Here is a 23,643-nt window from a genome sequence, read left to right on the forward strand (position 1 = left end):
TGTGTGTGTGTGTGTGTGTGTATAGTAATTTATCGTCACCGCTACTTGATGTTTCTAACAACTCGGGCATGACCGCTCAGCTGGGAGCGGCAGTTCTGCGACTGGCTCTGCTGTCATTTCCCATGTTTAAAACTCGACACAAAAATATCCAGCACGCTCATTGTATATTCACATAGTAAAAATACCTACATTGAAAAGAGGGGAGAGGAAAAAAAAAGAAGCCATCAGCACAAAATAGGCAACAGTAAACACAAATAGTGCGAGTGCAACTCCCTCATGGGCCGGGGAAGCGGCCAAATGGAATTTCCATGGTTTCCTGGCATTGCAGACCCGCTATTGCTGTCACTGGGCAAAAATGGATGAGGTGATAAACACACACTCCTGCCGCGCGACTGCCTGTGCTGCAGCTGCGTCCCGCCTCCGCGCGCATGTATATGGACGCACCGTTCACGCGTGACACGGGACGGGGGTCCGCAGCTGGCGCGCTCCGAAATGTCCAAAAGAGAACCGGGGACGTCTTAAAATAAGGCATTTTATTTTAAAACGCGGAGTGTTGCTCTTCCTTTCAGCCCAGAAAGCTACAGCAAACACACACAAGACACACACTACATAGAGTGTTGGAGATGTCAGTTTTTCCTGTTGACCTACCAAACCGACATTTTCCAAACGGTAAAAAAAAAAAAAATGTAAAGAAAAGAGTGAAAAAAGGCTCATTTTCTGGCAGAGACAAGAGCTCCGCTGCACTTCTGCTGGACATCACAGCAAAACACCTTGTGATAAAGGCGCTCAAAGTTATCCGGTTTCATTTCTATAAACAAATCGCAGGACCCGGGGGTGAATCGGGAGGACAGGAGCAAAGGGGACTCGCAGCGGAACGCGGGAAGGTGCACTCGACCCCCTCCCTACTCCTTCCTTGCTCACATCCTGCACATCCCCAGACCCACCGCTAAACCCTCCTTCTGCCGGGCTACCGAAGAGCTCCGGACGAGAACCTCACCCATCCATCTGTCCGTCACTGGAAATTGACATTTCTCAACCACTTGTTCCATACGGGGTTGCGGGGAACCAGCGCCTACCCGGCAGTACAGGGCGTAAGGCCGGAGGGGGAGGGGACACACCCAGGACGGGACGCCAGTCCATTGCAAGGCACCCCAAGCGGGACTCGAACCCCAGACCCACTGGAGAGCAGGACCCGGTCCAACCCACTGCGCCACCGCACCCCCCTAAATTGACATTTTTTTTTCAATAAATTAAAAAAAAAAAAAGCTGTTGCTGAGCTCAAAGATAGACACAGCTGAACGAAGCTGGAAAAGACTGCACTTTGTAGCGGGCCGATGCACATTCCCAGTCCACGCGTCCACCGTGACGCGCGAGGCGTCGCCCTCGGATCCTTCAGTCGGTTCACTCTTTTTCTGATGTCACGTACGATTTCGGCATAATTATGTCACGTAAAGCATGCGTTCATTCGGCTTCTCCAGCTCTATCCATCTGCGTCGTCAAACCGTGTACTCCGACAAGCTCTCGCGCATCTCGGATTGCGACCTAAGCTGGTACGTTTGAGGTTCATCGCAGCAAAACACTCTGCGCAGCGGCGCTGTGGAATATTCCAGAATCAGAAGATGTGAGAAACCTTTGGAAATTCAGCCACGGAAGCAGTTAAGGGAAAGTTCAAAGCACACCTGAGCGACCACAGATATGTGACCCCGTTCTATGCCTTCACGCCCAGCTGTCAACCCTGACGGGTACGGAGGCGGGGAGTCTGTTGACACATCTCACCCAAAATGGGTCCCGTGAAAGAAGCGGGGATCGGCGGCCCACGCTCGCCCCGCACTGTTGGTTTCAGAAACGTCCAGCCCCTAGCAGTGACCATGCGGAGAGTGCAGAATGTGTGTGTGTGTTTTTTTTTTTTTTTTTAAATGGTGTTTGTGCAGAAGTTTGGTTATCTGCCCAGGGCATGGTTTGCGGCCCAGCAGGGGTTCTTCACAACACAACCCGATAGTGATCTAGCAGAAGGGAACGCGGCGCCCACCTCTCCCACGGCTTGTTCTCCAGTCAGGGAGGCCGACCCACCCGTCAAGCACGGCGGAACGCCCCAGACCTGTCGCTGGACTGGCATTCGGTCCTGGCGGGTCGCTCCGTCCCTCCTGCGAAGGGAGCAACGAGTTCTCGAACACACGTGTCCGGCGCAGATGTGGGGCGTATCGACGCACGCGCCCCAGCGGAGCTCTCGAGGGAAACATCATCCATATCTCTGAGAAAGCGATACGACTTTCTGCAGAAAACGGAATCATAACCGAATTACGGTCAGGCTTATTTACACACAAAACACAGCCGTGACGCATAGAGCCCAGTGGACGTGAGCGGTCGAATCTTGAGAAAAGCGTGAGCTGGCTGTAAGAAAATGGGGTGGGTCTGGGGACAGGACTGACTGCGGTGGTGAAGTCCTCACAACTGTCTCCGCACTACCTTGAAAATCACAGAGGGGGAAATACGGACGACTTGGGGGGGGGGGGGGTTGCCAGGCTGCTTCGGTAATGCAGTGAACCCAGCGACTGAAACCCTACACTGCAATTTCGCACCCTGTCCAGACATCGCAACGGCCACATTCGCCAGAATTTGACTGTACTGTAGCGCAGGACACAGCTAATAAAATTTTATTACCCCTTAACTGCCTAAATACCTGAGAAGAAGAAGTTTTAATCGACACGATCCTAACAGAAGACCACGTGAAAGTTAAAGGTTGGGAGAAGTTAAAGAAATACTCGGTTTGCGTCTTATCCAGCTGTTTGCTGATCTGAAATGAAATCGATGTGTTCTTCGAGACGTAATAAAGACGGGCTATAAAAACAGAAAGGACGTATAAATAAAATGGGGTGTGTACAGCGACATAAAACCGATAGGGTGCTTTCCTTCTACAGGATGCACAATTTTCCAGCTTCTACAGTACCTTTCACACTCGCACCTCTACTGCTTGCTGCGGGACACTTGTGGAGCTGCTCTTTTCATACCTTTAATTAAATACAGAATACCTATAAGTTACAGTTCATTTTTAATCACTGGCTGCTGCTGCTTGTGCTCAAGAGGAATGATGGCTGCATCTAACAACGGTTTTGATGCTGCATTAATATGTGGGCTTTGCTGTATCACCACATTTATCTTACTTCATTTAGCAGACGCTTCTCTTCAAAGCGACTTCCAATGAACTCTATGTAGTGTTATGAGCCCACACACCTTATTCACCGCGGTGACTTACACTGCTAGATACACTACTTACACTGGGTCACTCATCCATACATAAGTGGAACACACACACTCTCTCTCTCTCTGTTACTCACACATTATGGGTGAACCTGGACAGGATGCCTTTGGACTGTGGGCGGAAACCAGAGCACCCAGAGGAAACCCACACAGACGCAAGGAGAACATGCAAACTCAACACAGACTTGAGTAGGGACCAAACCCACACCCTCGCGCACCACCCAGGCGCTGTGAGACAGCAGCATTACCATGCCGCCCACAGAACCCCTGCCGTTTTGGGAGAGCTGAGAATAATTAATGTATCACATATCAACAATAAAACTAAAACTGACAATATTACAGAATGCGTTGTGGGTATGAGGGGGGTGCAGTGGCGCAGTGGGTTGGACCAGGTCCTGCTTTCCCATGGGTCTGGGGTTCGAGTCCCGCTCGGGGTGCCTTGCGACGGACTGGCGTCCCGTCCTGGGTGCGTCCCCTCCCCCTCCGGCCTTACGCCTTGTGTTGCCGGATAGGCTCCGGCTCCCCGCGACCCCGCATTGGACGAGCAGTTTCAGATGATGTGTGTTTGGGTATATTAATGTTATATTCACCCTTATACCATACATCCTTTTTTAAAAAAAAAGGAATAAATTGTAAAATAACAGAGAGTACAGTGTCTGGTTTCCTTCAGAGGGAGGGACAGTGCCACCTGCTGGCTTGGCCATGCCATCATAGTGGAGGCACAAGGAGGGAAACTTGGGAGTAAATGTGTGCCCTCTCAGCCTTATTTACCTTCCTGATTGGGACTCACTACACAGCTCCCACTGAGATTAGATCAACTAAAGAAGCAGGAAAGGAGAGCGACACCAAAAGCGAAGAGAAACCTTCCTTTGAGAGAGAAGTGATAGTTTACAGTGTAGAGGAAGCGAGACAACCCCCACGGAGAGCCACATGCACAATATGGGAGCAGAGAGCGGAGGGTCAGGACAACAGACGGAACTCGGTCGTCTGCCCGCCTGACGACAGCCAGGGCCGACGCTGCTTCTGAAACAAAATACTACTAATCGGAGGAACGGAGGAACGGGACAGGCTCTGGTGGACAAAGGAGGGCATGATGAATATCTTCAAGACCTCGGGGGCAATGTGACAATACAACATGCCCAGGTGAGCGAGGAATACACGCCAGCTGCAAATCCCGCAACCGGAGCCCAGGCCCATTCGTCCCAGAGACGCTCCCGAAGGACAGGTCAAACAGCGCAGCATTTTACGGCTCGGGGAGACGAGGAAGAGCGGAAAGCTCGGAGGAAACAAAAAGGAAGGAGAGGAACGCTCTCTAGACAGAGGTGTTTTTCAGCCACGTCTGTTTGGTCTTGAAACCCCCACCTTCAGCCCCAGCCTCAGACCCAGGTCCGCCCTGCCAGCGCCCGGCTCCGAGGGTGGAAACACCCATCAGCTGTGCAATCAAGGGGCGTGACCATCACCCGCTGCCTGCAGCACATTGGGAAGCACTGTTCGGTCCTCTTCCCAGCTCCCCCTAGGCAGACCGCAGCCAAGGCAGCGCAGGAAGGAGATGTCAGACAGAAACAGTCAATCCATTAACATGACGAGTTCGTTTCTCTACGAGTGACCCACCGGAGGCCGGGGAACCGCTACCGATCCGTATCCGGCGCACCTGAGAAATCCCCCATCGGGCTCTGGTTGCCTGCACGGTGTGCGTGTGTGCGTGTGTTTGTGAGCAAGTGCGTGTATGGGATTTGCCGTCTAGACACCCAATTTAAATGAGAGAAACCTGAACTGGTTCCGTATTAAATGGTAGAGAGAGCCAAGCAGAGCAGAGGCCATTTGGGGACCTGGACAATATTTTGTTCACTGAGCCGGCGACATAAATAAGGACTGACTGTTTAGTCTTGCTTCCAGCTCCATAGCGTTGAGCAGCATGAGCAAGCGCAACACACCACGGTCAGTAAGGCTTCCTGTCCCGCATTGTGGGGAAGAGAGCAAAAACTTGGCCAAAATCCTGTTTAAAGGAACAGCACTCCCCTAGGATCCAAGAAGGGCAGAAGGGTGTGTGTGTGTGTGTGTGTGTGTGTGTGTGTGTCAGGGGTTGTACTGGCCAACTCCGATGCATCCAAGTTTCACAGCTCTACCTTTGACTTGAGGATCCTCTTTGCTTGCAGAGGTTTCAGCACAGAGGAGTGCAGCCCTGTGCCGCTGAGACGTGGAAAGTTGCCGAGAGGACGCAGGGGCGTTTGGGGAACAATGAGGCCCGTGTTAACTTTTAAAAAAAAAAAAAAAGGCACAAACAATGGGATGTAACTAACGTAGAGAGCTGCACCACTTAGCGGAGTGAGCCAAGATGAAATATTAACTACATTCACTCACGTGATTTTGCTTCATTTATTCTTATAAACATTTTGTGGCAAGAAAAAAAAAAATTCTTTCAATTCCGGTACAATAATGAGTGGTTAATGAGGCCGCCATACCTTCGACGCATACGTTAGTACGGGTCATGTGCGAAGCAGGAAGAAAGGAAGCCAGGCACCATGGGGGGGGGGGGTGGGGGGGGTGTTCCCTTTCAGCACTGCACCGCACATTTACACATCGATGCCATGGGAATGACTTTGCGAGGCTCAGCTTGTAGGGGGTGCTATACACACTAAGGGTGTCACACAGAGCAGCTGGTCAGCAGGCAGGAGACCCCCCCCCCCAACCCCATCCCACCAGCATCTGCAGGTCTGAAAAGCTCAGCTTCATTAATGAATTCAGTCATCATGTCCACCCCCACCCCCCAACACCCCCCACAAAAAGTTATTGACCATACTTAAGTAGCAACCCCAGGGGTTACTAAAGACACAAATGAAGTAAAGATGTTGGCCACGCTCTAGAGCGACGTCAAAAGCTGCTACTTATTTAATCCGCTCAGAACTTCAAATCTCATTACAACACAGAATCCATCTTCGGGAATGAATATGGACAGATCCTTTGTTTTATTATTATTATTCCTGGCAGCGACAGTGTGCGCACTTCTGTGCAGCGGTGACCAAAGGTCTACACCCAGATGTTGCGAGCGGCACAACAGATGATACATCAAAAAGCTGGGTTTCGGGACATGTACGAGCAGCGTGGGCCAGCGGGAGAGAGGCCACGGGGGCCGAAACTTTCACCCCCAAACCGGCCCCCCTCATACCCCACTCGTGCGTTTAACCCTTTACTTGGAAGCTTCACGCGACTCTCGGAAGACGTCATACGAAAGCCACTGGTGAATCTCAGCGGAAGATGTCGGCAAACAGTTGCATTACTCCGCTTATGAGGTCGATCCAGGATCGGTTCCGCTAAGACCGAGAAAAGCGGACCTTAGAAGAACGGCCTGAACCAAAGTGGAGTCCAGCAGCACCGCGGCAAAGGAATCCACCGCCTTTGGAAGGAGGTTTTACGTCCAATGAACCTGCTTAGAGTCCATTTAACCTCACATGACTACACAGTTGTGCTCTTCATTGAGCCCGCTGGGTTTTATTCCTTAAACGACCACCGCCCGAGAGCCTCTGTCCACAAATACCTGTGCCCCCATCTCCACAACACCCCACTGAAACATTTTTCAATCAGATCAGATGTTTCCCATGAATTTCCCATGAATTTCCCATAGCCATAGCTGGTATCGGGGGGGGGGGAGGCCCCACGGCGACCGCAGGGAGCTGGAATGCCGCTTCCTGTGGAAAAAGGTGAGAGACATATCTTCCTGCCACAAAGTCCACAGGGGTTGTGGAGGGACCGCGCAGGCCATCTGCAGTCTAACGGAATGCACCGCCTTCCCATGAACACCTGGGGCAGACATTCAAACAGCTGAATTACTATTCCAAACAACGAGTGCAGCTCATCTGTAACCTGCCACACAATTACTTCTAATAAGACTACCGGGCTACTCAATTTTTTCGTAGGGCACATATTTCAGTATAATTTATGAAAAGCCTTAACCGGTGTATTTTATAAGCAGGAAAATAATGTGACACATTAAATAAAATAAACATTTAGTTGTATAGCAGTTGGCTGACCTTGGGTTAAAGGTTTAAACAAGAAATTGGCTCTCACGCATCAGATAGATCATAGAGCCGAAACATTTACGCAATGGGTTCACGATTTATGGCATCAGAATGCCCTCGTGGTCCCTGTGGAATTCTGGAGCGGTCTCTCCGTCGTTTCCATAATAAAACCAGATGTTGACTGAACGCAACACTCCAGAGCCAAAATACAAGAGGCTTTATTATATTACAGGTGTATATGGGATGGCATTTATCATATCATTTGTCTAATTGTGGACCGGGGAACAGATTCGAGTGAAGCAACACTTATTCTTTGTTTCCGCAGAACGTGCCTGGGAGCACGCTTCAGGCTGGGAGAACGCAGAATGCTAACAATGAGTTTGCGAGGCGCTCCATCTCTAGCGAACGGAGAAGTGTACTCGAAGGGAGGGGAGACGGGAGGGGGCGTCAGAGGACCTCCAGGTGATTTCTGAGCACTGATGCAATTAGCCTCATTTCCGCTGCCAAGGATAAGTGCTCAGATGGTGCAGGGTCTCCATCCGGCTCTGTACCCTATGAAAGGGGAAGGATGCAGGAGGATGAATAATGACGAATTGCCGCCTGTGTTCTCTCGCAGGGGTCGGGAGCACCTCAGAGGCAGCATCCGCCTGTTGCAGAGCGGGGTGCTGCTTTCAGTAGAATTCTGTTTCCAGCAGAGGTCTGTCAGCAGCAGGTTGGTTCACTTCTGGTAGGCAGGCAGGCACCCAGTACCCAGGGATCAACTCCAAGTTTAAAGTCTGTCCTTTTCAAGAAGGGAGGAAGAAATATATATATATATGGGGGGAGGAAGGAAACAGGCACAGGTATAGAAACAAGCAGTGTTCGGTACTCCCCGGACTGTGTTCGCACAACGGCCCCCACAGAGGACCTACTGTGCTCTGTCTGGCGTAACTTGGCACTCCGTGGACCAAAAGTCAATAACAGGAACTCAATCATAACTGCCCTGGTTTCCGGCAAGCAGAGCACTTTCAGCCGCACGGTCCTGCCGCGGCAGTCCCGCATGAGCCCGGCAAACAGATGGGGGGCTGCAACCTTGCTGCCACGGCCCCACACTCATTTGGACTCTTTTTAAACACGCTTCTACTTTATTTACACACTGTAAGTCAGACAAAAAACCCTTTGCAAAATCCCATCAGCCAAAGTAAGTAATAGCTGAAATTCTGGTGTAGGTCACAGGCACCCACAAGTGGAAATTCACTTTACGAGGCGGCTATTTTTTAGGACATTTTAGAGAACGCACGAAACACAACGGTCCAGGTTTGACTCATTAGTCTGCATATCAGACAAAGTGCACACAATAAATAAAAACTGGAAACCAGTACCTATAAACATAATTTATGCTCTTTATTCCCTGGAAGCAGGGGGGCGCGGTGCCACAGTGGGTTTGACCGGATCCTGCTCTCCGGTGGGTCTGGGGTTCGAGTCCCGCTTGGGGTGCCTTGTGACGGATTGGCGTCCCGTTCTGGGTGTGTCCCCTTCCCCCCCAGCCTTACGCCCTGTGTTGCCGGATTAGGATCCGGCTCGCCACGACCCCGCTCGGGACAAGCGGTTCCAGACAACGTATGTCTGTGTGTGTGTGTGTGTGTATTCCCTGGAATGCACTGCGCTTTTACACTTGTTTTAGAATGTGAAGCAGATTCGGGGCAACTCTTTAAGGTGACCTTCCCCACGCCGCACTAGCCCCAGTGTACCACGCTGAGTGATCTCAGCTGCGAGGAGAACATGGAAGTTCAGACTTGGAGCTCAGCAAACTCTCAGCCTAGAACACGGCCACCTCCTGCACATCGCCATAAATCATCTACACTTAGTCTTCCATGACTTCAAGTCTTTACTAACCGTACCAACCCTGGAGTCACCCTCACTCACTCCCTAGTGATCTCTGATATTACCCCATCACAACATGCACTTGTTCTCCCAAAGCATCAATGCCCCGCTACGGTGCAATCATTAAGCCCATGTGGCACTTCCACACGATGGCCCCCATTCAGGACCTCGGTATTCCACTCTTAACAGCATTCAGCCATCAAGGGCCACATGGTGCAGAGCAACAGCTCACAGTACTACATCTACAAAGACACCTAAAGCCATGGCAGAAGACTGTACCTTACAGCCCCGGCTGCCAGACAGCACACAAGCTGTCACCAGGGAAACACATGTGTTGCCACTATTACCCAGGGTGTCCAAAGAGTGCCAGAAAACAAAGCCATCTGCAGTGAAGCCCATTCCCCATCACCAACTCCACCGTTGTTTAGTCTAAATGTCACTGGGCTGACATTTCACTGCCAGACCAAATGAGTCCCATTCTGCTCTTTGGGCCAAGAACACCCAAACTTGTGAGTCAGCAGCCTAACATATACATTAAATTTTTTATATATATATATACACACATACGGGGGGTGCGGTGGTGCAGTGGGTTGGACCACAGTCCTGCTCTCTGGTGGGTCTGGGGTTCGAGTCCTGCTTGGGGTGCCTTGCGACGGACTGGCGTCCCGTCCTGGGTGTGTCCCCTCCCCCTCCGGCCTTACGCCCTGTGTTGCCGGGTAGGCTCTGGTTCCCCGTGACCCTGTATGGGACTAGCGGTTCAGAAAATGTGTGTGTGTGTGTATACACACATACTGTATATACACAGTATGTGTATTATATGTATATACTGTATATATGTATGTATATTATATACTGTATATATACATCCACACACATATATGTATAGCATTGCTGAGCTTGAAAGTCTATAATTAAGACAGTATTCCTGTTAAAACTAACACTGCGCATCAAAACTTCCACGACTGAGGACTCCTCAGAAAACAACGGAATTTCATCACGCTGAGTTTCATTTTCCAGTTTGCTTCTTCATTCTGTGTCATTACTAGGAAATTCCAGTGTCTTAAATAAAATTAAAGTGAAAATATGCCTTTTGGGGGGGAAAATGAATCTGGTACCTGGTAAATGAATCAATTTGAAGGTAAACATCCTCCAAGAGGCATTTGCTGTAATATTCCATCATGCTACTGCAGGTACCAAGGTGTCTCGTGCTCTCGTGTTCTTTTACAGGTACACATTTCACAGGTTGCATCTTACAATGTCGGCTAATTACTTGTTACGTTACAAGAAATATTTAAAACGAAAGTATTTCTGCAATTTTCTACACGGGAGTTTGGCAGCTGTCGGTGTCTATAATAAACACGCCCGCATGTATGTGGCAAAACACAGGCAGTGGCAGGAACCCGAATTAATTTAAACCCTGAAATGGGAAACAACTGCATAAATCTCAGACACTCATACTCTTAGCAGCACAGACCTTTCGCGTCAACACAACGGATTAAACACCTACAGAAGTTATTTTCCAGGGCTAACTGCGGTGGGTGTTTGAGATGAAGCTGCCATTTCTCAGATGCTGAGAAACTCCAGAGTCTCTCTTCAGACTGCTCATATTTCTTAATGCTCCACTCAGATGTACAATGGAAATGATAACCGCTGACTTCTATATAAAGGCAGTAAAACAGGACATTTCATTTTTTTTTTTTTTTTTTTTTTATATTTTTTTGACAATAAAAGCAAAAATTTCACATATTCTACTACATTTCTTCTCCATTTGTCTCACATCTTACACAGCAGTGCTTATTTTCTTATTGGTCTTTATTTTTGGGAATTAAAAGCGATGTTTCTAAAGGCCGCAAGAAATAAAAGTTTGGTGGAACGGCTGATCAAAGCTTCTGAAGGCGACGCCATGAGCTTCGGTACTGTGTCACCGCAAAGCTCTCGGCACATTTGCACATCAGCTTATTAGCACTTAGCAAATAATGTTATAAATAGCTGTAAATTAACTTAAAAGTCCCTATTTTTTTATTAATTCTAGGATACCAAGGAGGGGTGGGCATCCACTGGTGCTTCAAGGATTTTCCCTCCTTTCCTTTCAGTTCAAGATTTTTTTTTTGGTTCCTTTCTAGCCATTAGTGTTATTTATAGCTTTAATAATTACATATCTATTGCGGTAATTTAATGTAAAGCCAATCTTTTTTTGCATTTTACCTCGGTTCTTCTGTTCAGCGCTCTGTGTCACTGTGTGAGAAGAGTGCTCTATAAATATAAAATGAATTGAATTTGTGCATTTCAGCTGTCCCAAGAACTAGCTTTACATTTCTATAGATAAATTTGATCATCTCCGGCCCTAGACGGCATCTCAAAGTCAGCTTTTCCGCGGAGGGAAACTTACTGGATGCCGACGTCTCCAGCCACGTCCGCAGACTTGCTCCAGACTTTACGTACAGAATAATACCACACCGATCGGTGACAGACAAGAGGCCACGGCTGTGTAGCTACCTTGACCATTCTCCAAATCTCAGTTCTCCAAACACCACGTATTGAATTACATATTCATTTGCTTGAAAAACCAGGGGGGAAAAAATGAATTTTAAATTTTGTGTGGAAGTTCTTGTGGCAGAATCATATTTCGCTATAAAAACATTATTTTAAAAGTTTTCCCCCACAGCCAGTGGTGAGGTAGGACCTCCCATATTTTATTATTAATCTTTATGTAGCTGATGCTTCTGTCCATAGCAATTTGCAGTGTTACATAAACACTTGCAGTGCTTTACAAACTTCTAGAGCAGGGTACTCTTACTGTATCAGGGTAGGATGCGTGTCGCAATCAAGGGTACTACAGCAGGAGTGGGACTGGAACCTGCAACCTTCAGATTACAAGGAAAAAAACTGTAAATAGACACTAGCTGTTGTCGCATAACTGAAGTATTGAGTCCTTTGGAACACCAGAAGTGCTCACAACTTTGAACCGTCTTCATCGTCCGCAGCTGACAACAGAACATCATGCTGTACTCCCAAACACGCCTGCGCACGAGCAATATTTGTTCGAAGGTATAAGAGAAAACAAGTATGTTTCATCTGGTGTGACAGCAGACTGCTGATGTGCAATTCGGTTTTCGGGTACAGGAAGCGCTGAAGGTGTCTAAACATCGAAGGTTCACACCCAGTAATAAAAGGCATTCGTCCCCTGCGCCCCCGCAGCAGCGGTGTCCCGACAGCCAGGGAGTGGCCCCGTTTAGGAAAGCAGCGACTGTAAAACATGGTGGATCAGGGCAGCTCTGGGTTCGAAGCTTAGGGTACCGAGCGAAGGTGCGTGTCCTCTTCTCTCTCCGCATCATCACATCTTACACAAGGACACACTTTTCTGTATTTACTATAACAATAATAGTTAAAGGTTGCACTAATAGTTATTTTGTAAATTTGTAACTCGTGCCTTTTTTCCTTATGTCTTTATAATTTATGTCATAAGCTGCTGGGAGGATTCACAGAGTAAAAATTTCATTGTATGGTGTAACAGACTGTTTACTGTACATATGACAATAAACTCTTGAATCTTGAATCAATAATGATCTAACTACTAAAATATAGTAAGTTACTATCATTTCTTAAATATATTAAGTTTTACTGTAATATTTTCCTTATGAAAAATATACAAATAAGCAAATAAATCACAATTTAGAGCGCAAATTAATTTTCATGTTTTGGCCTTCACGTGGGTTCACACTGTTATATACACCACTTACAATGGGTCACTCATCCATACACCAGTGAACACACGCTCTCTGGAGGGTGGGAGGAAACCGGAGTACCCGGTGGAAACACGCAAACTCCACACAGACCGAGCGGGGACCGAGTCGAAATCCTCAACGCAGTGCCGCGCGCCCCGCACGTGCCCCTCCCCCCGCGGGCTGCAACACGACTTCACCGCACGGACTGCGACCAGGCTCGAGCGCTGCGCGAGGTCCGCGCGCGACACCGAGGCGCCGCCTCCTGTTCCAACGGCAGAACCGCAGAACGGTAGACGACGAAACCACGTCAGAATTACAACAGGTCAAGAGGTCAAGGACAAAAGCGCGGCAGAACCGCGGCACATTCCGGGTCTATCGGGAATAAAAGCGCGAACGTTTGTCCGGTTTCTTTCTCCCGTGTAATTCACACAATCTTATACTAGTGTAACGGCGCCGGTGGGGACTGACTGAGGTGAATTAATTAATTCGCCGTTGGTGTTTGTGTCCGTACCTAAGCTTAGGACAAGGACAGTCCTTGCGTTCCTCAGTGTTTGTTGGTTGTGTCGTTGTTCGCGAACCCATTCTGGAATATTCCGTGAGCGACCGAGAGTCCGGGAGGCTCGAGCGGAGGCACCACTTGGGTCAAACAGGCCGTATTTCACTGTTTTTCTATGGTTAAGTCCCCAACTTGTCTTCTTAGTGGCTATTAATACTTTGTTTTTAAATTCTGATGCTGTTTTCATTCGTTGTATTTGGGAAAATGAGTTTATGTTTAGATGATGAGTGAAGTCTCTGTCATTTATGACGAGAAGGTTATGTATTGTCTGTGATGACGTGTTTATCATGTCTTTGTGATTTCGAATTTTACAGTACTTAATTCTATGGTATTAAATAAAGTTTGGAAATAAAAATCTGCTGGAAAACCTTGTACGGTTGTAATAAAGAGCCCTCAATTCTGAGCCTGTTTTCAGTAGCAGTGCTCTGCTGCATTCCAAGTTTACCAGGCCTGCGTCTAATTCTCATCATATTATTTCTTGGTGGAAAAATATCCTGTTCCCGGACAAAAAAACAACGTAACTTGAAATGAATTTCTTAAAAAAATACTAACGATTGCAGGTATGCGTGACAATGACAAGAACCTGTATAATACTTCTGTGCTAGCTCCGATGTGGTGGAACAACCTCCCCCTCTCACTCAGAACTGCTGAATCTCTTTAAGGTTCTTAAAACTCACCTCTTCCAGACTCACTTCTCCCATGATCTCTTAAGCTCCTGTAATGTGTAAATGCTCATGCACTATAACTGAGATCATACCTGTTAAACAACAGATAAACTTTCATGCAGATACTCCTGTAATGTAAATGTTTATACATACACACCGTACAAAAGTTTGAGGCACGGGGGGGGGGAGCTGTAAAGTGAGAATGCTTCCAAAAATAATGCTCTCAATTAATAAACTTCCCACAAAGCTTTGTAACCATCCATTGTCAACAACTGCTTGTTCCGAGCAGGGTCGCGGCAGGCTTAGCAGGGTCCCGACCTCTGGAATAAGTGGTTTCAGACTGTGTGTGTGTGTGTGTGTGTGTGTGTGTGTGTGTGTGTGTGTGTGTGTGTGTGTGTGTGTGTGTGTTTGCTTTAACGACATACAAAACCCTTACTGTAATACTGTAACTTTTTGCAAAAGGAATGCTTGGAAATCTAAAATATGCTCTTTCCCATTGACACTAATACAGAAGACATTAAATAACCATCTAAAACAAATATTTTTGTGAAAAATTTAAGTGCCTAAGACTTTGGCCCAGTACTGTACATACACACACACATATACAATATATATATAAGGAATGTGATTAGGAGTTGTCAATATTCAGATAAAGTTTAATGCAGCTACTCGTGTGTACATTGGTTCATATGGTGGAAAGTAACTTTACTTAAGAATCACGTATCTGCATCTAAGTCTCTCTTTCTGCTAATGTAATGAACACGTTGTATTTTCTACGAGATGTACGTCACTTTGGAGAAAAGCATCCACTAAATGAATAAATGCAAATGTAATATTTGTTATAAAAAATTTTTTTTATAGCTGGCCTTGTAATGTTTTAATTGACTTGTACTTATTATTGTACTTATCCAGTATAGTGTCACAGTGCTCCAGAGTCTACCCGGCAAAACAACAGAAAAGAGCTGCCATTCACTTAAGTGCTCTTTACAGAAAAACAGACGAAAACTGCATAGAAGAGGCTTGTGAAATTCAAAAAGTGCGCACAAAAATAGACCGAACTGCTTTAAAAATGCAGGATTTTCCTTTTTATGAAGCATTTCCAATGAGAACTCAATCCCAGCTCACTGCCACGCTATTGAGGTGGGCCCACAGAGGAGGGAGTGCGAGAGACACAACTGGAAAGGGTGCGGAGGAGAACAGGACCAACAGGAATCCAGTGGGTCTGTTTAATTCGCAGAAAAACTTGTTTGTCCCCTCTCTCTGCATTGTCTTGCTTTCTTTCCTTTTGATTTTGTACCAGGAAAGGACTTCGCCGTACAGGACAGGCAAAAAGGCCTGCAAGAAAACCTGGACGGGCTTGTTCCAGCTTTTACAACAGGCTTTGAGGCCAGTCAAGACAATGGAGTTAACAGTATGAGTGATCTGACCCCTCAGTGCACCCAACACACTCAAATATATACAGGTACTCCTCAACTTATGACATGCAACTTATGACAAGCTTACAACAGCAATTCTATTAAACGTATGATTTTTTTTGAGTCCTGATGTTTGGTCATAATGTCCAACAACTGCTCCATCTCCGCTGTATGATAACATTTGTTGGCCGTGCTCCTGCAAGGCATCATCATAGTGTATATGTACTTACTTCTTAATGAAAATGTCTAGCAAGCAAAAAAAGTGACTGTTCTGGTCATCCTGAAAAGAACAAGCCAAAAAAAGGAGACTATGATTTAGAAATGAAAATATAATACAATGGAAAATATCACACTGCACTTACTATTATTCCATAATAGTATTTTAAAATGAATAATGTGTGGAGGTAGTGAAAAAATTGAATGAAACTAGTTATACATTGTTCATGCATGTTAACTGTTTTTATATCCTTATGGCTATGAAAACATGTTTAACGGGTCTAATGACAAAGTTAGCTTTTTATAACAATAGTGTCAAACCATTCGGCTATGTAGTTACAACACAAACATAAGAACACTAACAAAGTACATCGGTTTAATTACTACTGAAATAAGGCCTTTATTAAGTTGGGTGAGAAAATGAGACCAAGATAATGAACACCTTCATTCCTGGGTGTTAAGCAAAAAATTTTCCATTCTGCAGCAAAGTTGGGTGTGACATCTTTGAAAGAAGCTTTTCAAAGGTTTTTTTTTTTGGGGGGGGGGCAACAAAGAAAATACGTGAAGGTTAATCTGCTGTGAAAAAAAAAATGTATCTTTTAAAAACGTGTGTCCGCTTCACCCTCTTAAGTTTCGTCACGGCTGCGTGTGACAACGACACCCTGAACGCATCTACACCGACATCTGCTCCAATTACAGCACAAAGAGCAGCTCATTCACGATGTTCCCAAGCCAACTGCCATTTCACACAGGAGGGGCCAAAGACAGGAGTCAGATATTTCCGACCCCAGGTAAAATAACCACACGCAACTACACACGAAGGGCATGCAGAACATCGGGGTTCTTCAGTGACGATATCACCACTGTGGTGCTGGGAAATTTTATTTTGCAGTTCAGTGGAATATTTGTGGCCAAAACTGACCATATTAAGGCCCGTTCCCATCAGCATCTCCAAGGAACCAGAAAAGCTGCATCTCCAGTTACAAAAGTTTAACATTTATTATTTAGGAGATGCTTTCCTCCAAAAGGAATTACCATTAGAGCACTTAGCTCAGTAAACTTTTTCCAAGGTGACATGGAACACCAGACTACACCAAAGTCACAATTATATTTAACACACACGCACGTAGGCACCAATGCACTAAAAGCAATCTACAGTCAGTAATTCACCCGAAACTGTCTTTGTCCTGTGAGATCAAACCTGCGCAAGCTCTGAACAAACAGAGCCAGATTTGAACCCAGGCCCACAGCCCAGGAGCTACAAAGCACCAGCAATAGGCACTGTGCCACATTTATGTTAATGAGGCACCAACAAATTCTAAAAATATTAACAAATATATATTTCTGAGTGCAGGGGGTGCAGTGGCGCAGTGGGTTGGACCACAGTCCTGCTCTCCGGTGGGTCTGGGGTTCGAGTCCCGCTTGGGGTGCCTTGCGACGGACTAGCGTCCCATCCTGGGTGTGTCCCCTCCCCCTCTGGCCTTACGCCCTGTGTTACCGTGTAGGCTCCGTTTCCCCGCGACCCTGTATGGGACAAGCAGTTCCGAAAATGTGTGTGTGTTTCTGAGTGCCATAAGCTCAAGGCTTACACTTTGTACTTTAGTGCAAGCTTTGCCCTGTTGCCACAACCATCCTCATGAACTACAAAGAGTTAACTCATTTGCATACTTGGACAGCTGGACACCAAAGGGTATTTACTCTAATAGTATAATGGCACCACTACTTTTTATTGCAATGTACTGCCACGTCACCTGCAGTGATGTGTACAGAATATCTTGTGACACAAATCACCTGTACAGGTGCTACCGTGCGGGGGCGCGGTGGCGCAGCAGGTTTGGCCGGGTCCTGCTCTCTGGTGGGTGTGGGGTTCGAGTCCCGCTTGGGGTGCCTTGTGACAGACTGGCATCCCGTCCTGGGTGTGTCCCCTCCCCCTCCAGCCTTGCAGTTTGCATTGTCGGGTTAGGCTCCGGCTCGCTGCGACCCCGCTTGGGAGAAGGGGTTGTAGACACTGTGTGTGAGGTGAGGTGTGGAACATGGGTCTGTGGGAGTTCATTCAATGTCAATAATTTACTGCCTGGACATTCCAAACAATTTATGTCCACACTGAAAGAAGTCTTCATCACTGCCGACAAACATTTACATTTATTCACTTAGCACACACTTTTGTCCAAAGCAACTTACAACGGATACTATGTAGTGTTACTAGCCCACACACCTTATTCACCAAGGTGACTTACACTGCTAGATACACTACTTACAATGGGTCACTCATCCATGCATCAGTGAAACACACTCACACTCTGGGGGAACCTGAACAGCGTGTCTTTGGACTGTGGGAGGAAACCAGAGCACCCAGAGGAAACCCATGCAGACACGGGGAGAACATGCAAACTCCACACAGACTGAGCAGGGATCGAACCCACGTTCTCTCGCAGCACCCAGGCGCTGTGAGACAGCAGCGCTACTCGCTGTGCCGCTGTGCCACCGTGCTGCCCGTGCAATGAAATGGGGAAATTTGAAGCTGCAAATATATTTTCAGTAGACAGCTGGCCAATTTGTGCCACTCTGATTCTAAGCTTACCTCATGAAGAATAGGGTTCAATCTGGAGTACATCCTGAGTGGTCCAACACAACAGACACATACACAGACACACGGGGGCAACGAGGACTGACCAAATCAACAGCAATCGCAGGCTTTGTGGAATGTGTGAGGAAAAACAGCCAAAAACAGATGTATATGCAAGCTAGATATAGTTAGGCTCACAGAGCTGCGAGGCCACAAAGCCACCAAGTACCGATTTACTCTTAACTATGGGATACGGTAACCGTTAAAGGAGGGAAGGAGCTGAACCGAGGAAGGGCCGACTTTAATTATGCATCTCAAAGGTGAGAAACAGTTATCGGTTTCAAATATAAGCTGATTTCGGGACTTTAGCAGAGCTGGCCTGAGACCAGTATCGTTACGGTCTTGATGACGATGCCAGTCCCTTATATACGAGTAAATAACCGCACGTCATTGCAGCTTGACTTACCTGTTTGCCACATTTTGCTGTCAAAGCTCCCTGACCGGTTCTTTCACATCAGAAAGTGACTGAGCCATGCGGGGTCTTTGAGAATCTGTTCTTAAAATCATAATAACGTTCATACCTCTGCTGTTGGGTAAGTTTGTAGCCAAATGGGCCTGCAAAGCTGAAGAAATATACAGCTCTATACGGTGCTGAATAAAACGCAGGACTCGGGATGAGTATTGTTACACAATGCAGTTGTTTAATAGATTTTAAATATAAGGAAAAAAAAAAAAAAAAAAACATGGGTGTAACATTTTGCCAGCCTGTTTTCAGGTCAACATCATGCCCTGATTTTAACCATAATTATAACCCATTCTGACCCTGTGTCCGACCCTCGTCCCTGAGGTCACGGTTCTTTTTAAGGAGACAAAGAAGAAACCAGAAATATAAGCAGTAACTAAGCGTGGCTGCATGAGTGTAGTAGTGTTGCACATTTCCTACAGCTGTATTATTTGATTCTTATTAAAAGTTCTTATTACGTCATCCGGCCCTCTGATGACGCAAAATCGAACGTCACTAACGACCGACATTTATTGATTCTCCACTTCCGTGATCTTCTGCTATGAATTTTTTTTAATACACTACATAAACCATAATTCACTGTTCTGCTTCCTGGTTACCACTTTCCCTAATAATAACTGCACTGCTTATCAATCATCATGTGATGACCACAAGCAAGACAAACCCTAACAAAGCAAAGGTCAAGAGGCGCTAATAATCATATAGATGACGAGATGTGTGTTCAATATATGTATATATAAAATAAACATACGACTTAGACACCTGGTTGCACCTGTCCACTGACTGGATTTCGCAATGCTGCCGGTCCAGAAAAACGCCGCAAATTTCCAGAGTGCCCTTATGTTTTCACGTGAATTATACAATGACTAAAGAGTCTGGGTCACCAGGTGACAGCTCATTTTCTAACACCACTGAGTGTATAATTTAATAAATATATTTCCCCAGTCGCTTCGCTTGTTCTTAATCTTACCTGTCCAGTGATGCCCGTGATGATGGCCACATTCCTCTGCTTTCCGTTTACACCGGAGCTGGACGGTTCTGTGCACTGGGCCATTTCTTTGACACGTGAATAAAAGGCTAGAGATGCACTCGTTTACAAAACTGATAATCTCTATAGCGCGTATGTGTTTGAAACCGGCAACTACGGATACATCTATATTAACAGCGAAGAAGCAGGAGCGAAAGTTCAGCAGCCAATCGGATTGCAGCGAGAAGCCGCTTCTGAAGTTCAACAGCCAATCTGATTACAGCGAGCTGTTGCCTCCACGAGACCGGATCAGTGGAATCAGGAAGTAAAGTTCAGCAGCCAATCGGAAAACAGCGAGTCTCCGTTTCCTTGACTCACACAACAGGAGAGCGTGAATCTCACCAACCGCTTTTCTCGCTTTTCACAGCGCCCACTATCGGTTTGTCCAAATCTGGAGGATCAGCGAACATCAAAAGTTAAAAAGTCACAATTGTTTCCTGCTTACCATTCAGAATGCAGCAATGTTTTGTGTGTATGTATATATATTATTAAACAACGACTACTGTACACCAAAGAAAAATATATACACAAAAATACTGTAATTTGTCTCTTGGAGTAGTGCTTAGGAGTGATAGTGAAAATACTGTAGGCCTACACTTCCTGTTTGTCCGTAACCTGTAACTTTTATGTAAATCGTTCTAAATAAATACACACACACATAGTCTGAAACTGCTTGTCCCGAGTGGAGCCTAAGCCAGCAACACAGGACGCAAGGCTGGGGGGGGGGGGACACACACCCAGGACGGGACGCCAGTCCATCACAAGGCTCCACAAATGGGACTTGAACCCCCGACCCACCAAAGAGCAGGGCCTCACCAAACCTACTGCGCCAATGTGCCACCCCTAAATAAACATGTTGGTTAAAAAAATTAATAGATAAAAGAACTCTATCGTTGTTCCAGACATACATATTTGGGAACTACGCCAAAGGTTCTCTGCAAACTGCATCATTTTAGTGCTTCAGCTGGTCTAGTGCTGCGGTGTTTGGAGCCAAAACCTAAACATGCATCAAGTATATTGTGAATTTATTTAAACGGAAACAAGTCACACTTAGCGGGAGCAAAAGATCACAGTTTAAAAATCTACCTCGATTCCCCAAAGGCCACAGCGCTTTGTCCTCCACCTTTCTTTAATTACAAAGTTTGCGAGTATTTAATTTATTTTCAAGAGAAAAACACAACAGTTTGGGTTCATAGGAAGTGAGTGAAAAGTATGCATATCCAGGAAAAAGAAAGCATATGTGGAAGTGAAATCTGAGCCTTATACCAGGCTCTTCTAATTTGTACTTTTCACCATGAGTCAGGTGTATTTCCTCACTCCATATATGGAGCTATTTTTACTGGTATATCAGTTGTGGTTTTCATTTAAAAAGACAAGTTGAATGAAGAAAAAAAGATATATATATACATATATTTCTGCAGGAATTGCTCTTTGTAATAATTTCTTAGGTAATAATGAAGTGCTGTTACCACATTAGCACAGGGGGTTTGGCTGAGTCTCTCTTTCTGGCTGGTCTAGGGTTCAAGTCCTGTTTGAGGTGCCTTGTGACAGACTGGCGTCCTGTCCTGGGTGTGTCCCCTCCCCCTCCAGCCTTGCGCCCTGTGTTGCTGGGTTAGGCTCCGGTTTGCCGTGACCCTGCTTGGGACAAGCAGTTGTAGACATTGTGTGTGTGTGTGTGTGTGTTACCACATTAATTCCAAACATACATAGAAGAGAAAAGTTGTCAATCCAGTGTGATCCAACAGTTCTGTACAGTCTAATATTGTATTAATAAACCAGCCACAATTACATGCCAATTAAAAAAAACCTTAATCAAGCTATCATTACTCTTTTTTATGTTGTATTTTCTTTTATTTTGTCCGTCCTAGGTAGATGGGGGTGAGAGGTGAGGGAAAGGGCGGGTCATTTAGGTGAAACGGGCGTTTGGTATGATTCTTACTCCTTCTAATTCCCTCAAAGTGACAACAAAAATGAATGGCAGACAAGCATTACCCTCGTTCACTCATTACTGCTAAGGGCAGGGTGCAGTGCTTGTCAGGACGCTTCTGGACAGGACACCAGGCCTTTGCAGGGTAGCCACATAGATGCAACACACTACTACTGCTGCATAAATATTGTGGCGCGCAGCGCCGTGGGTTTGGATGGGGTGAAGGAGGACGCAGAGGCAGCGTTCATAACGAACGGTTTATTTGAACACCAACACAAAGGGAATAATGCTCTCGGTCCGAGGACCCCTTTTCCTCCAGGACCTGCGCTTAGAGCCAGCCTGCTTTAGCACCCCTATGCTCCTCTCAACACAGTGGCAGCCAGTCAACCCACCATTTCCCCTCGACGTAACCCCAGCGGTTACGGACATTATTTACAGATTTCCCATAATGCAACTATTTACATTAAAGCAGTAACGTGGGTCGTTACAATATGACATAAAACGTGATCAGATTTTCAAACAAGCCCTACAACTAGATCCACTGTATACCAGGGGAGCAGATGGTTCATATGGAACAGATACATAGCAGAGAGGAGGACGGATGAAGAACAGAGCGAGGTCTCAACAGGCATCTGTGTGGATTTTGGGAGGGTGCAGTTCAGCACACAGCATGGAGAGCCGCTCAAGCGCTGGCTCCGTAGGCCGTCTGACACGGTCGGGACAGAAGGCCGTGTTCGGAGACCTAGCGACGCAAAAAAGCAGACGGTCCTGCTTGGGGAGATGTGAGCAACTCAGAGGAAGTTGTTCTTGGCAGGAAGGGGACGACCCAGGGAAAACCGAGTGTGTGTCTGATACATGTTTGCAGGGGTGGTGCGTCTGGAGGGGAGGGTGGTGGGAAAGGGTAGCAGGTCATTCATTTTAACTCAGAGGGTGGGTTTTGGAGAGTAACTCCAAAGTATTTCTGACTTGGCTAATGCTCCGAACACTGTGGTCTTTTATCATTCTGCAATAAATGCCAAAAACATGTTAAGAAGGAAATTACTCGGGGGAAGTGTGTGACACCAGATTATTTTACACACTGACTAAACACTTCTTAAATTGTGTTCAGCCGACACTTTTGTCCAGCGCATCTGGCATCGTGTGCCCGTTTACACAACAGAGTGATGTTTCGCACACGCTGAAGGCAATTAGGATTCAGAAATTACAGTGAAATATCTTCGGACTGTCGGCCATCAAAATATTCCACACAGTATTACGATATTGACCTAACAAATATCATTACCTTCTTGACTGTTGTTTTTCTGGTCATGGGTGGGTCTCTCAAAAAATATGCAGCACAAGTTGCGAATGACTAATAATAAAGACCTGTTTCAGTATGCAGATCTCCAGTTATTGTATTTTGCCCATCATCTGTCCCTTGGTGACACACACACACACAAACACACACGATCTGAAACCGCTTGTCCCAGGGAGCCAGAGCCTAACCCAGCAACACAGGGCGTAAGGCTGGAGGGGGAGGGGACACACCCAGGACAGGATGCCAGTCCATCACAAGGCACCCCAAGTGGGACTCGAACCCCGGATGCCGCTGGAGAGCAGGACCCGGTCAAACCCACTGCACCACTGCGCCCCCCCTCCCTTGGTGACTTTCAACCCTATTTGTATTTAATCTTTTCCTTAGTGTTTTCCCAAGTACTTAAACCAGCATTTTGTGTGACATTTCTAAGTCTGTTTATTTTTTACGTCATCCTGTACCAAGTTAGGATGTATGCAAATATCTAAATAGGATGTATTAAGATGGGTTTCCAGGATCAGAGTGTGCAGCAATAGTTTGGAAATCAAACAACATGGCTTTAGATAAAGTTCACTGCTTCCTGGTTCTTAAA

The 23,643-nt window shown here is 46.4% G+C and overlaps 1 protein-coding gene across 2 annotated transcripts in view; it reads right to left on the minus strand.

The window, feature by feature from the left end:
- Positions 1-20,027, minus strand: part of gmds (GDP-mannose 4,6-dehydratase) — a 216,638-nt gene extending 196,611 nt beyond the window's left edge. For both annotated transcript variants that reach the window (XM_018760524.2, XM_018760523.2), the window contains exon 1: positions 19,774-20,027. In XM_018760524.2, the coding sequence (XP_018616040.1) occupies positions 19,774-19,857 (84 nt within the window). In that variant the 5' untranslated portion in view covers positions 19,858-20,027. The remainder of the gene's footprint in view (positions 1-19,773) is intronic.
- Positions 20,028-23,643: the final 3,616 nt, after the last annotated feature.

Source organism: Scleropages formosus, chromosome 19 (genome assembly GCF_900964775.1).
Source record: "Scleropages formosus chromosome 19, fSclFor1.1, whole genome shotgun sequence".
Lineage (NCBI taxonomy): Eukaryota > Metazoa > Chordata > Actinopteri > Osteoglossiformes > Osteoglossidae > Scleropages > Scleropages formosus.